General features: G+C 44.2%; 1 protein-coding gene across 1 annotated transcript in view; it reads left to right on the forward strand.

Annotated features, from left to right (window-relative positions):
- cnksr2a (connector enhancer of kinase suppressor of Ras 2a) overlaps positions 1 to 14,811 on the forward strand; it is a gene marked incomplete at both ends in the record, with an annotated part of 187,002 nt that overhangs the window by 105,480 nt on the left and 66,711 nt on the right. Inside the window, 3 exons of the mRNA XM_083652157.1 lie at positions 2,127 to 2,273; positions 4,629 to 4,741; positions 5,080 to 5,234. Of these exons, the coding sequence (XP_083508283.1) occupies positions 2,127 to 2,273; positions 4,629 to 4,741; positions 5,080 to 5,234 (415 nt within the window). The remainder of the gene's footprint in view (positions 1 to 2,126; positions 2,274 to 4,628; positions 4,742 to 5,079; positions 5,235 to 14,811) is intronic.

Raw genomic sequence — 14,811 nt, forward strand, 5'->3', positions numbered from 1 at the left:
ATCACAAAAAATGTTATATTAATTTTGTATGTTCTGCATTTAAATCTCAAGATGATCTGAATCTAATACAGTAGAGTTACACATAGAGTGTAAAATATTCACAGTTGTATTTCACACCCAGGACCGCTCCTCTCTGCTTCTGAACTTTTTGGAGGAGGTGCGGGTTCGTCTCCTAATTGAGCAATATAATAAAACTCCCAATCTTTTAATAATAATTATTAATACAGGCATATAAAGTCACTATACTCGCCTATCTTGATTAAATCACTATATTCCTGCGTATCACAGTTTCACTGTAAAATAGGGCGTCCCCTCATACAATGAAACTCTGCTTCGCAGTATAATCCCACTCCCTTCACAAATGAAGGTGTGTGCCTAATAACACAATTTATTTCGCTCTCTGTTATATATATAAAATGTTCCTCTATAGGAGAGGATCATTTACATTCATTTTCCCCCCAAAAAATAAAAAAAATAATCTTCTTTAGGACTTTTATTCCTCATTCACCCACTTTGTGTACTTCAATTCAAGTCCACTGGTGACATTCGTATCACTCGCACATACAGTACACACTATCTTTCACTTCATTCACCACAAGTACTTTCACTTCTCTTATTTTAACCTCCTCTCCAGGGAGAACTATAGTTTCTTTCAAACCTCCTTCGGGCGGAGAAACCAAACCTCCTTATGGTGGAGAAACCAATTTCTTATCAAACCTCCTTATGGCGGAGAAACCAATTTCCTTACCGTGTATCTGAGGTCTGTGGTTAGATCTGGATTCCCGTCGATCGTTTTCCTGAAGAGAAGAAGGCTGGACAGGATACCGGCCTGGGCCCGAATTCACGCCCCAGGACTTTTCAGGGTCGGCTGTTGACCCCGGCTGTCGACAGACTTGCGGTGTGTCGTTCCCTCCCTCTCTCCTGGTCAACGATGTTGGGATCCGGCTCGGAGGACCAATAATGTTGGGGATATTTTTACCAGATGAAGCGCTTGGTTGTAAGACAAGCTTCCCCAGGCTCTTTTACCAAGATCTTTAACCCAATCAGACTCAAAGATAGACAGGACTCGAGTTCTCAGTTTTACTTGCTGAACAAGGAGACAGTGTCGAGCGGCACCTTTGCCCGTCTCCAAAACACTTCTGCTCTCCATGCTCCGTGCTTAGTCTTTTATTTACTATAACTCGTGGTTTACACATGAAGCAACATGAAGAAATGATCCTCCCAGTTCCTGTTTATCAGATAGTACACGTATGCATAATTTCAACACACATCAACAACGGTTGGACTGAACGCTGACTGCGCAAGCTGTTATTCTGCAACTTTAGATGAAGACTTCCTCATTTTAAAGCACAGCACGCACAAGTGAACATCCTTTTTACATAGGTCATCTCATTTTGACAGAGACACACACATGACAGTTCCATTTCTGCACAAGTTGCAAAATATATAGGTCACAGTGAAAGGCAAATTTCTGCATACGGTATGTGCATAATAAGGTTTTTTAATCTAATCTAATCTAATCTAATCTAATCTAATCAGAATCAGAATCAGAATCATCTTTATTGACCAAGTACTGTTTGTACACATGCCCTATACAAGGAATTTGACTTTGCTCTCATTGTACTCACACACAAAAGGAATGCACAAGCTAAAACAAACAACAACAATAAACAACAAAACATACATGGACAGGTAAATCTGTGAGGTAAATCTAAACATTTAGCTACAATAAAATGTGTGGTATATAGTATGTATAAACAAACACGATTTTAAGTCAGATATTGCAGATATTCACCATTCTTTGTAGACGAAAACTTTAAGTTAGAAATTGTGCAGTTATCATATATCAGTTAGGGTAGAGTGTGTGTGTGTGTGTGTGTGTGTGTGTGTGTGTGTGTGTGTGTGGGTGTGTGGGTGAGGGGGGTGATTATATAGGAGGTAAGCGCTACAGGTTCAAGTGTTCAGCTAAGAGTTCAAGTGACTGGTTTAAGTGTCCATCAGAGTGATGGCCTGTGGGAAGAAACTAATCTAATCTAATCGACACGTGGCTCTTGATGGCACTTCGCAGACCACTGCATCAGTCAGTCCTTTCTGAGCCCTGACCCTCTGTCCTCTGCTGCCCCCAGGTGGGCTGGCAGCTGCGTAACCTGGTGGGCTCGCTGCGGGCCGATAAGGGGGGCGTGTCCCTGACCCTAAAGAAACGTCCACAGAGCACACTCAGCTCCGCCCCCGCCCTGCTGAAGAACATGCGCTGGAAACCCCTGGCTCTGCAGGTGGGACTCTCTCTACCTTTTATAGACTTTATTAAGCTGGCCCACATAACTCCCCCAAGCATTCCCTCTCTCCCCACATGGCCTCAGCCAAATTAGGTCAGGGTGCTGCAGCTCGCCTCGCTTTCCTTTTGCCGGCTGAAACACACTGAAGAGATTTGAAGAGGGAAAGACCGGGGAGGCATTCCCCAGTCCCACCCACACTCCCCATGCTCCAGTCCCACCCACACTCCCCATGCTCCAGTCCCACCCACACTCCCCATGCTCCAGTCCCACCCACACTCCCCATGCTGGCACAAATTCTGAAATGTATCCCCCTAATTAACCCTGATTACATAATTAAGAGGAAGCAGAGGGGGGGGGGGGGGGGGGGGGTTCCATCACCGTTTTATATGGCCACAACAACTACACTGCAAATAAATGGCCACCATAGCAAGTCATTTAGTCTAGTATTGAGTCTTAAAAGCTTGGGAGGACCAGTGGGATGAGATCGTTTCACTTGCTTCCAATGTTAATAATGAATGTTTTAATTAAGTGTTATTTTCTCATTACTAGTTTGGTGTTCTACCTTAATCTGCCTTGTTTCATGATATTTGCACTACACTGTAGAGTGAGCAGTGAGCACTGACTCGCTAAGCACTCAGCGCTGTCCATGGTGCTGATTGCTCATTTTGGAGTCGATCAATTGACAACACTTTCTCTACTTGTTAAAGCAACTATGAGCAACATTTCCGCTTGTTATGAAACAGTCTAAATGTAATAGTGATGCCTCACATCTTACCTATAACGACAGATGAGACCAAGGCTGGGTGAATCGGCGAGTGCTCTCGTTGTTACAGTCTCTCTCTGGGACGGAAAGACGCTGAAGTGAAACGAAAGTTTACGGCAGCATAACCACAAAATTACTGCCAAACAAACTGTTAGAATATAACGAGAGATGTTGGCGAGAGTAGAAAAGCCCCTGGAAGTAGCGAGGAAAGCCGTTCTTCTTGTTTAGGGTCTGTTGCTCGTCCCAGAGAGAGACTCTATAAACAACAAGAGAGCACTCGCTCATTCACCCGGCTTTGGTCTCGTCTGCTGTTATAGGTAAGATGTGAGGCATCACTATTAAATTGAGACTGTTTCATAACAAGCGGAAATGTTGCTTGTAGTTGCTTTAAAATGTAGCCATTTATTTTATTCATCCAACATCTCCCATTTGCTGTAACTATTACAGTGAATAAACAAATGATAAATAATAAAGTCACGAATAAACTCTCTCTCTCTCTCTCTCTCTCTCTCTGTCTCAATTCAACTCTATTCTATTCTATTTGCTTTAATGGCATGAATGTAACAAATACAATATTGCCAAAGCATCAAGCAAAGTAATAATGACAAATTACATTTCTGTAGCCACTGCTGGGGCCCCTGTTCGGGGTGGAAGGGAACTGGTGGGAATAGCGTGATCCTCCCACGTGCTACGTCCTGCTGGTGAAGCTCCTTGCTGTCAGGTGAAAAGAAGCGGCTGGCAACTGCACATGTATCGGAGGAAGCATGTGTGTGTCTACGGCTCTCCCCAGGTCCACAGAGGGGGTGGGGCAGCGACCGGGTCAGCTGGGGGAATTGGCCAAGTACAATTGGGGAGAAAATGGGGAGGGGGAATCAGCAAAAAAAAAAAAAAAAGCCGCTGCCTGCGTACATTGCACAGCTTTTTCTGGCAATAACCGACTCACTTGTTCCTAGAATTCCTAAAATTCCAGAAACAAGTGATACTGCATTGGAAATAGGTGCAATTATCTCACCCCACTGGCAGATTGAAGTGAATATGAGACTTAAAGGATGGCTTTACCGATTATCAACCCACTTTGTATCATTGTAATCTTGGTATAAGCAGATGGGCAGTGTATCTCGAGTGAGACCAGTGAGACCTTCTCTCTCTGTTTTCCTCACGGAAAGAGATCTCCCATTTCCTCTTCTGGCAAAATACTCCATTGTGACGCATTTTGCGTCACAACGCGTCACAACGGAACTGTGGCTGTTATTGCTGTTATTGTTTATTTTTATTTTTTAAGTATGCGCACATCCACAGAGAATCACATCAAGAGCCTTAACGAGCCTTATTAACTTGCGGAGAGAAAGGGAGGATTTTTCTCCGTGAGGTAAACAGAGAGAGAAGGTAAACACTGCTCATGTGCTTATATTACCGAGATTATGATACAAAGTGGGTTGATAATCGGTAAAGCTATCCTTTAAGATAGATATTTGTTGCAGTGTACCAAGACATACATCAACTAACCGGTACTTAACCAATGCATTACATTTAAGCTCGCACAAACCTTTAAATGCAAATTTTTATTGTAACCTTATTTGTCTCTGCAGCCAACCAAGAGCTCAGGCAGCAGTTCAGCCACACCCTCAGGCACGCCCACCAAGAGCTCCGCCCTCCACGACCTTTACATCCCTCCTCCTCCAGCGGAGCCATACACACCCAGGTAGTCAATGTGTCTGTCTTTGTTTGTTTGAGTGTTTTGTGTGTGTGTGTGTGCGTGTGTGTGTGCGTGTGTGTGTGCGCGTGCGTGCATGCGTGCGTGTGTGTGTGTGTGTGTGTGTGTGTGTGTGTGCGCGTGCGTGTGTGCATGTGTGCGCCCGCGCATTCATGTGTGCGTGCGTGTGTGTGTTTTCCAGAATGTGTGCTGCCTTGACGGAACATGTGTAAGTTGAAAGAAAGCAAAGAGGAGCTGGCGAGAGAGCAGAACAGAACTATTATCTTGATGTACATTTTGTTTCTGCGTGTGCACATTTGCGCACATTGCCTCTGCTGTTGCCATAGAGATGAGACGGGAGCCTTGTCTGGGGATGAAGCAACTCGTAACCATGGAGGCGTCATGGTCGACAAGCGCTCTGAGTCACCAAACTCCTTCCTGGACCAAGAGACTCACCGACGAGAAGAGGAGGAGCCTGTCTACTGCACCACGCCCACATATGGTACACTTCTAGGGTGTGTGTGTGTGTCTAAGAGAGTGAGAGAGAGAGTCACTGTTCGACAGTGGAGGTAGAGACATGATGCACTTCCTCCTCCACTGTGAGAAGTTCTCTTCAGAGACTTCCACTACGGGGAAATAGCCAAGAAAATGACAAACTCCTTAATGTTAACCCCAGAGGAGGAACTGGCAGTTCTCCTGGGTGAAGGGACAGCTCTGGCAGCTAAATATATCTCTGCCTGCCACAGCCCGTGGGACTCACCACTATAAGATCCCAAAAACTATAAGTAATTGTATACAATTGTATTGCACTGCATTGTATAGCAATCAAAGAATGGACTGCATCAGTAGAACCCAGCAAAACTTTTTAGGTTGAAAAGACGTTTAGGGTAAATGTTTTTTCACCCACTATTTGCAGACGTTGATATTTAGACCATATTTCACCAGGATCTTAATTTAAAAACGCAGCGCCTCATACAAGATTCGAACCGCTGATATCCCGTATTCAGGCCACCGTGCTCTACCAACTGAACTATACATTCACTATAAAGATATGAGGCGCCAGGCACATAATCTATCTCTATCTTGTACACAACTTGTACACGATTGTACGGTATCACAGGCTAAACGATCATGGGACAGGTGTATTTTATATCATGTGTACCAGACTATTATATTATGTACATGTAACTAAAATTATGTTTACTGTGTGGGTGCGTCTATGTCCTAGTCTGTAGGCTGTACGGCTTCAGAGGTTAACTTCATTTAACACCGGCAACTCAGGGGGGACACAGCCTCATATACAGTCTGTTACAATAACATAGCGTGCCCAGAGCACCTCGCTCCGCACTTGGTGCAGTATTGCTTCGGATTAATTTAATCTCGGGCAGTCTAGTTAGTCACAGCTAGCGACAAAGTACTTGCGCATGCGCGTTACTGCATGAACTCAATTCATTATTTTATAGTATTGCGCTAAAGTATTAATCTATAGGTGCTGGCAGCACCTATAGAGATCCATATTTATGATATTTCATGTGACATAAAATGCATTAAAATGTAGTGTTTGTGTAGACCAGATTTCAACTCTGTTATACAATGAATTGGACAAATGCCAATTCACAAAGTATCAATATTACAGTATCAAGCTACAACAAACGTTTAACCAAATTGTGTTTTTTGACACGTTGCCGGTTGAAAAGAGGGTGGAATTAGGTCTTAGACGTTCAAACCCAATATCACCCAGGTTTCAACTAAAAATCAACATTGAAAAAACGGTTTGTGCTCGCTGGGAACCTGCTATGTGACACTTATGCATTTAATATGTAAAATCAATTGTTGGGGCTCCCAGCAGAAGGCCTTTCAGCTGCCAGACCAAAGAACTGAACTTTGTTACCCCATAAGCGACACTGCTTTAAGCCGCCTACAGACTATAACATTTTAGCAACCTCATGTTTATTGCAGGCCACACTGCGACATTGGATCTAATAAACTTTGGTAGTACATCAGGTTTAATGTGTGTAGACTGTACGATGAAGAGACCTACTGGCTACGACGCATGTCTCTCATCTATAGCGGTCAATCAGCTGTCAATAATCAAATGTCAGCAGTGCGTGCTGCAGCTACGCATCAATCAATAGTTGGGTTTCCATCCACCTGTTTTTATGCGAATTTTCAATTTGTGCATAAAAAACCTGAGTGGAAACGCTGCAAAATTAGGAAAAAAAAACTCAAAATATCGCAAAAAGTTTTCACGCTTGAGGGAGATGGAAAAGTTGGGTGTATCGATAAAAGGAAAATGTGATAAATGCAGTGGGACCAGATTAAGCAAATCTTCCGTCGTCTCTCCATTCAAAAACCACGCAGTTTCATGTTGACATGTCGGCGCATCCTACACTAAATAGGACTTGTAATATATTTAGTGTATGTATATAGTTTTTTTATTGTTTCTTTTTCAGACATCGGTTCAGTACCTTTAGCAATTGGGTGTGCACACCCAAGCCATGAACAAAACAAAACAACAGATAGAACAGATCCCATAACAAATAGTCTTCAGATAAAGTGCGTGTAAGAATATAATGTAACAGCAACATTGACCATGTGAATGCTTGGTCTGAAAATAAACTGTTTTCTCCCACCCCATGAACTTAATCCCACATCCAGTTGACCGTACAGGTTTGGTTTTAAATTATCGAAAACAAAAAAGGCAAAAGAAACAAGACAAGACAAGTAAACAAACAAATTCAAACGGAAAGAAGAAGGGAAAAAAATAGACAAAAAGCAAAGAAACAAACAAAAACTTTACAACATGGTGCTACCAACCTACTAAAATGTACTAGTGTTTACAACAGACACTGTACCTAAAATCTCACACCGGGAGTCCATGAGAGGATGTGGAAGTTACTCATCTCTGACCTCATCCAGGTAGTCCAGAAACGGGTCCCAGATGATCGAGAACTTCCTGATTGTGTTAGTCCTCAGAGACCTGAGTCTTTCTATCCGCACCACTGAGACCATGTCTGTCAGCCACAGCTGAAAGGAAGGTAGAGAGGGGGACTTCCAGTCCTTCAAAATAAGTATTTTGGCGACGATCATCCCCTGTGACAGGGATTGCTGCACAGCCATGGGGAGAAGTAAGGAGGATTCCGAGCAGCCAAAAATGGCAAGTTCTGCGTCCGGCTTAAGAGTTACTTTGTAGGCCATAGAATACCAGTCGAAAACTTTAGCCCAGAATCCGGATATTAAAGGGCAAAGCCAGAAAGCGTGTGACAGTGTAACCTCTAACACCTGGCACCTATCGCATAGCGGTGAGACAGATGGGTAAATCTTGTGCAATTTCGATTTGGAATAGTGAAGACGGTGAGTAACTTTGAATTGGATCAGCTGGTGTCGGCTGTTGACTGAACAAAATTGGACCATAGACAAACTCCTGTCCCATATAATCTGCGACAGATCAACACCGAGTTCGTCCTGCCATGCCTCTCTAATCCTCTCAGTGGAGGCCCTGTTATAGATATCGAACAAATGTACTAGTCTAGAAATAGGGTGCCTGGAGTGGGGGGGACTCAAAAAGACCTCAGAAAAAGTGTGTTCATCTGGGAGAACTTCAAAGTCTCGAAACTTAGAACGTACATAATCTCTGATTTGGGGGCGGCTTTAGCTCAGGAGGTAGAGCGGGTCGGCCAATGACGCAAGGGTTGGCGGTTCGATCCCCGCTCCCTCCCAGCTGCCGTCGTTGTGTCCTTGGGCAAGACACTTAACCCTCCTTGCTCCCGATGGTGTGTAGGCACCCTGCGTGGCAGCCTGCCGCCATCGGTGTATGAATGGGTGAATGTAGACTATCTACTGATTGTAAAGCGCTTTGGATAAAAGCGCTATATAAATGCAGGCCATTTACCATTTACCATGATTTGTAGATATCTGAACCAATGCGTGTTGGGCAACTCAAATTTCCTCCTCAGAAGATCAAAAGAGGCAAAATTGCCATCTATGTATAAGTCTCTGATTGAACAAAGCCCTTTCTCACTCCAGGCTCCAGATAGGTTCTGTCTAAACGCGCGGGCAAAAAGGTGTGATTAAAACAAATTGGTATGTGAGCGGAAGCATCTGGTATACTCTAGGGATGGGCATTTCTAGCAAAAACACTATTCGAAATTCGCTGGCCAAATTCGAATTTAATTCGAATTTCGAAAATAAATAAAAAAATGTAAAAAAAAAAAAAAAAAAAAAATTTTTTTTTTTTTTTTGTGAGTGAAATGTTGCATTGTCTCCCCTGATTCTAAGTCTACGGCTTTATTAATTAATATAAAAAGCTTCTGCTGTGGATTTTTAGCTCAAACAAGCATTGCACCACTGAAGTAAAGAACATGTTACATGACATTGACATTTTCGAAAATAAAAAACAGTTTTGACCATCATGAGTGGTTCATTAAATATTTAGTAGGCTCAGGTCTGAGTGCCAAAGGGGTGCCAAAGTCACCCCCTCTCCCTCTTCATGGGATTTCATCTGCCATTAATTTTTCCATAAACCTTGCTTAAAATGCTTATAAAAATTGTTTTACTTGCTCAAACCAAGCGATATGACTATACTTAGAATCAGGGGAGACAATGCAACATTTCACTCAAAAAAAAAAATTTTTTTTTTTTTTTTTTTTTTTTCGAATTTCGAATTTCAATAATAAAAGTCGACCTTGATAATAACAACGATTATTCGAAAATTCGAAATTCGATGCCCATCCCTAGTATACTCATAACATTGTTGACAGGGAGGAGTCTGTGATAGAGCTGGCTTCCATTTTTAGCCAAAGGGGGGTCCCAGGAATGAAGTTGTCAGGAGTCCCCTGTCACCAAAACATCAGGGCCCTATCTTCGCAACGGCGGTAATTTTGCGTTAGCGCCCGTTTTGCGCTGGAATAGCGCGGCGCAAAGCCCTAATTGTGGGGCGTGTCGGGCCGCTGCGCTTTATGTCATCTCGGCGCAAACCTCCATAGGCGTGTTTATGCCCATAACAGGATTCACAAGGTGAGATCACTCCCCTTAAAAGCCACAGTGTCACCACCATCACATCTGTGACAAGCTCAGCAGTTTCTTTCTTGCTCAGTGCAAGCATAGTGACAGAGTGAGAGAGAGAGAGAGAACGAGAGAGAGAGAGAGAGAGAGAGAGAGGGAGAGCATCAGAGAGAGAGAGAGGGGGAGAGAACGAGAGAGAGAGAGAGAGAGAGAGAGGGAGAGCATCAGAGAGAGAGAGAGGGGGAGAGAACGAGAGAGAGAGAGAGAGAGAGAGTTGTGAGGCTGTCATGCATAGAAATCAAATCAAACGTGCTCGTGCCCACGCTGAAAAAGGGCTGCTGGCCAAACGTCTGTGTGGTAATAAAAGTATTTAACTTGGAGTGCTGTTCTCCTTTCTTGATGGCTGTCATGAATAGTTCTCTTCTCAACGGTCCTAAAAAATCTAATCCGACCTGCAGCCCAACCCGCTTGAGACGCGGACCGAGCTCAACTCGCCCGTTGTCACATATACTCAGCCCGACCAAAACAAACACTTATTAGACCTAGTAGGACATTATAAAAAAGTGTGCAATTAATGCTGCTGCGGCTCAAATAATGGGAACGGTATGTGTGTGTTACTGCCATAAATGTTTTTCATTTTGCTGTAACTGAAGTTATGTGTGTTGTGTTGTGATGTACGTGTTTTTTAGCTTTCATCCTGTTATCTGGACGGACGTATGCTTTTCGGGCTCTCTTCTCCTGCAGCTCCGCTGCGGGGCTATACTGCATGCGTAATTACGCAGCATACTGAGAGCCGCGATGAGTGATGCTGCTCTATTTGAAGTTTAATTTCGTTCCACCAGCACACATTTGCACAAATTGATGCTTTTGTAATTAGTATTAATTAGTCGTTTCACTCATATAGGCTATAACATACACATTTAAAAATATGTGTTTCTTTAATAGGGTAGGGATGTGTGAGATTTTAATTCTAGCCTATTTCAATAGCCTATATCAGAATTGTCCACTCGGGTTAAGCTATTGTTGCATGGTGCAATTGCGGGGAAAGAGGTTACTGTATAGCCTATTGGCCGGCACAACTTTCTCAAAAGCAATCTACTGTTAGCCTACCTCACACACCACAGACCTGTATGGTCGGGAATTATGTAGCCTAATAAAACCATGACAAACGAATTCAAATTTTTAAATCAAGGTGTGTTTTTTCTAACCTGACGCTGCCAGATGGATGGTTTAGCTCCACATTACATTTCACTAAACCAGTCGATCTGGGAATGCAGTAACCCAACCCGCTGATGGAGGCGGGCACTTTTTCCAAGCTACTTGGCAGGTGATTGGATGACCCATCTGTCTATCACCGCTGGTGCGTGTTAACTTCAACCAATCAGATCGCCATGCCTCTGACGTCACGTTTGCGACCGGAGGAAGGTGCCTGATCTCCGTGGTATTCATTTATTGAGTCCTCACCGTCGTAAAGTCGCCTTCAAAGCATGACATTAGATTATAACAAACTAGTTGTGTGGCTTAGCCTTCCCAAATGTTGAGGGTCGTTTTTTAGAATTTAATACATAGAATTGGGAATGTTACATTCAATTTCATTCAGACTGCCTGTCACTTCCGCGGCGGCAGCCATGTTGACGAGTGAAAAGAACTACAAAGACCATGTACCCACTACTTGCCCAGACGAGCCTAAGCCCGCCTAAGGCTGCCGCTGATTCGTCGAGCCGGCATGGTTCGGCCAATCATCTTAACTGCCTGTGCATGACAAGATGGATTACGTCGAGAGAATCTCTTTTGATCTCGCGAGGTTATCCATCTTGCAAGCAAGGTTATGTTTTTTCTGCAATGTAGGCTATAGTTGAAAATCAACGTGGCATTCTGAGGAGAGTGTGTGCAGGCATGAGGTGTTGGAGACTGGAGAGTGACATCCATGCCGTGCGTAAATGTATCCAAGCAAGGATTTCCTGCACTGTGCGCAGAGAATACTGTCTGCGCTCAGGCGTACGCCTGGTGTAGTGGGGTTTTTTGCGCTAAGACCAGCTATTTGGTGGTGTTAAAATTGAGAGCACCCAAGGCCCCTTTTTCTAACACAGAAGGTAATGGTAAATAAGCAGCAGCCCTACAATTTTTACACCACCGTTGTGTGTAAAAGAAGACTGGGATTAATGTTAATGCAACTCACTTCTAGATTTGCTCCATGGATTACTCGATCAATCTCGCGTTGAGGCTACGTGGATTATAACGTTATGCTTGCAGTTGGAGAGTGGCACCTAGTAATCCAGAAATTGCATCTTATAGTCTATGTAGCTTTGTAGATCATCAAGAAACTTTAAATTAATAATGTAGATATGTTTAATAGAAGTTGGTCGCTGCCTGCTTGCAAGAAGATGGATAGCCTATCGGGTACGGGGGCACGGTGGCTCAGTGGTAGAGCTGTCGCCTCACAGTCAGAAGGTCCTGAGTTCGATTCTCGCCTGGGACACTGTGGGCGCTGTGGTTGTGTTCCCCCCCATATCTTCAGTGCTTACTGCCCAGGTGGTGTATCTCGTCGTAAGGGCCTTTCTCTCTGTGTGGAGTTTGCATGTTCTCCCCGTGCTCCCCCAGGGGGTTCCTCCGTATATAACCCCCCATTAAAAACATGCAGAAGATCAGATCGTCATCGTCATCCGACCAGTGACGACAACATCCGAAGTTGGTTCCCGGGCGCTGTACGAGAAAGCAGCCACTGCTCCTGGCCTGCCCCCCGGAGGAAAGGACATGCCTGAATGGGTTAAATGCAGAGGACACTTTTCACCGGCCACTGTCAGCATGAGTGTGTTGTGGCCGCATGCATGTGTTGTGGTGTTTGTGTGACAATAAAAGACGGGGCTTGTCCCGTTACGAGAGGGTATAGAAGCAGACAGACAGCCTCAAACACCAGGCAGCGGATTCTTTTGCAGACATTCTGAAAATTCAATAAAAATGTGCGATACCTTTGGATGGAAACCCAACAAATGTGCGCCACAGTTGTCTGGTGGAAATATCAACAATGAACTGACAAAGCTTAGCAAGAATGGTGCCTTTGCAAAGTGTTGTGTGCATGGAAAAACATCCAAGGAGGAGGAGGAGGAGAATGTAGACGCGGTCGTGGCCAATTTTGCGAGAGAGCAGAGAGGTAATGTCAACTATTTATTAGCCTACTAGCATTTAGTGTCTATAGCCTACTGATATGATCATGCGGGATTTCTGTTGGTTGTTATCAGACGTCGTCGTAGCTGTCACCCTAAATTTCTGACACTGTCAGAATTCGTCCTAGGCTATCTTTGGTCGCAAGACTTGGACAACGGCCGTCTTTGAACCTCTCTCACTGTGTGACGCAAGACAAGCGTTTTTGTAGCCACGACCAAAGGTATCTCCAAAGATATCTCTTCTTTCACGTTGGTCATCTTTCGTCTGGGACAGCCCAAAATCACACAGTCTGTCAAAGACTTTAGATGAACTGATATCCATGCTGATTATTAAGATGTTGAAGTTAAGTTATGTTAAGTGTAAGTATATTTAGTTAAGTTTCTGTTTTGTCTTTGTTTAATCTGCCAAGGATGTTGGCTGGCAGCTGTCCTGGTGCCAATTGGAGATTGCTGCATCTGTAATGTGAATGTCCTGCTTTGACAACATGTTTTCAATTGAATTGAGAGAGAGAGAGGGAGGGAGGGAGGGAGAGAGACACCCAATCTCATTATATTATATTGACACACTTCAAAAAACAATCATGGAGCTAGGGAGCCACCTGCCAGCCAAGGAGGTGTGTGTGTGTGTGTGTGTGTGTGTGTGTGTGTGTGTGTGTGTGTGTGTGTGTGTGTGTGTGCGCGTGCATGCGTGCGTGCGTGCGTGTGTGCGTCACTCTATATTCTCATTGGTTGAGGCGATGTCTCGTCATAGACGCTGGGTTAGCTGGCTCAGCCTGGCTGTGGGCGTGGTCAGGGTGGGATAAATCCCCCGTTCTATCCATTCAGCAAAGTTAGAATTTAGCTCATAGCCCAGCCCAGGCAGACACGATCAGGGATTCAACCACCACAGTGAACGCACATCTGAGCAGTCTTGTGTTCTGCTCTAGAATAGGGCTGCACGATATATCGTTTACACATCGTCATCGCAATGTGCGCATGCGCGATAGTCACATCGCAGGACGTGCGATGTCAAAAGCAAATTAACTCGTCATGTTGCTTGATAAACTCTCACTTTAGGGGTAGCCTACTGAGTGAAATGAGGTTCTCTCAAAGGAGAGAGACGCCCCGCTACTGTACTCACTCATTTAATGCTTAGCTTCAACACAACAAACATGCACAGAGAGCTCAATTGAATTGTTTTTGCTTATGTTGCGTTGCTGACAGTAGCCTGTCTGTAAACGATGTGATTGCGGAGGCGGACTTGTCCACAGCTTGCAGCGCACTAGTATACAGCAGGCTGGCTGCTGTAACTCAACATGTCCGTGGAGTGGAGATATTTACTCTTGAAACACCAAAAAGCAAGACCGCAACTTATGACACGAAGGCTAAAGTGATTACTGAGAAGTTGTCCGTGTATCACCGCAGCTCTCTCTCCCCCTCAGTCTGATGATGCATCAGATGATAGCAGTAACGTTACGGTAGAGGTAATCATACATAGCGACTCATTTACACAAAACATGACGGTGAAAATAAAAAGACAATAGACATAGCTGGGCAATTAAATGTATATTTATTACTTTTCACGAATGAATTGTTTGTCACCGGTCGGCTGCATGTGAATCCTCGTCTCTGTACTGCCCTGCGTGCGCTCAAAAACCGGAACTCCCCAAATGCGGAGCGTACCACTTGGTAGTTTCTGGAGGGGGGTCAGACCAAGTGTGTGAAGTAACCATGTGTGAAGTGGCAGCGGTGTTTCATTGTTGATTTCAGGGGCGTAGGCAGAAATTCAATTATGGGTGGGCCTGGATAAAATTGGTGGGGCAATTGCATGACGAAATTTTGCGCGCAAAGCATGCAAAATTCCTAGATGTCATGAAGTTGTCATGCTTTAGACTCTGGAGATGATGTGCCCTGTGTTTTTAAGCTACAAAA

This window comes from Poromitra crassiceps, assembly GCF_964638095.1.
Source record: "Poromitra crassiceps genome assembly, chromosome: 2".
Lineage (NCBI taxonomy): Eukaryota > Metazoa > Chordata > Actinopteri > Beryciformes > Melamphaidae > Poromitra > Poromitra crassiceps.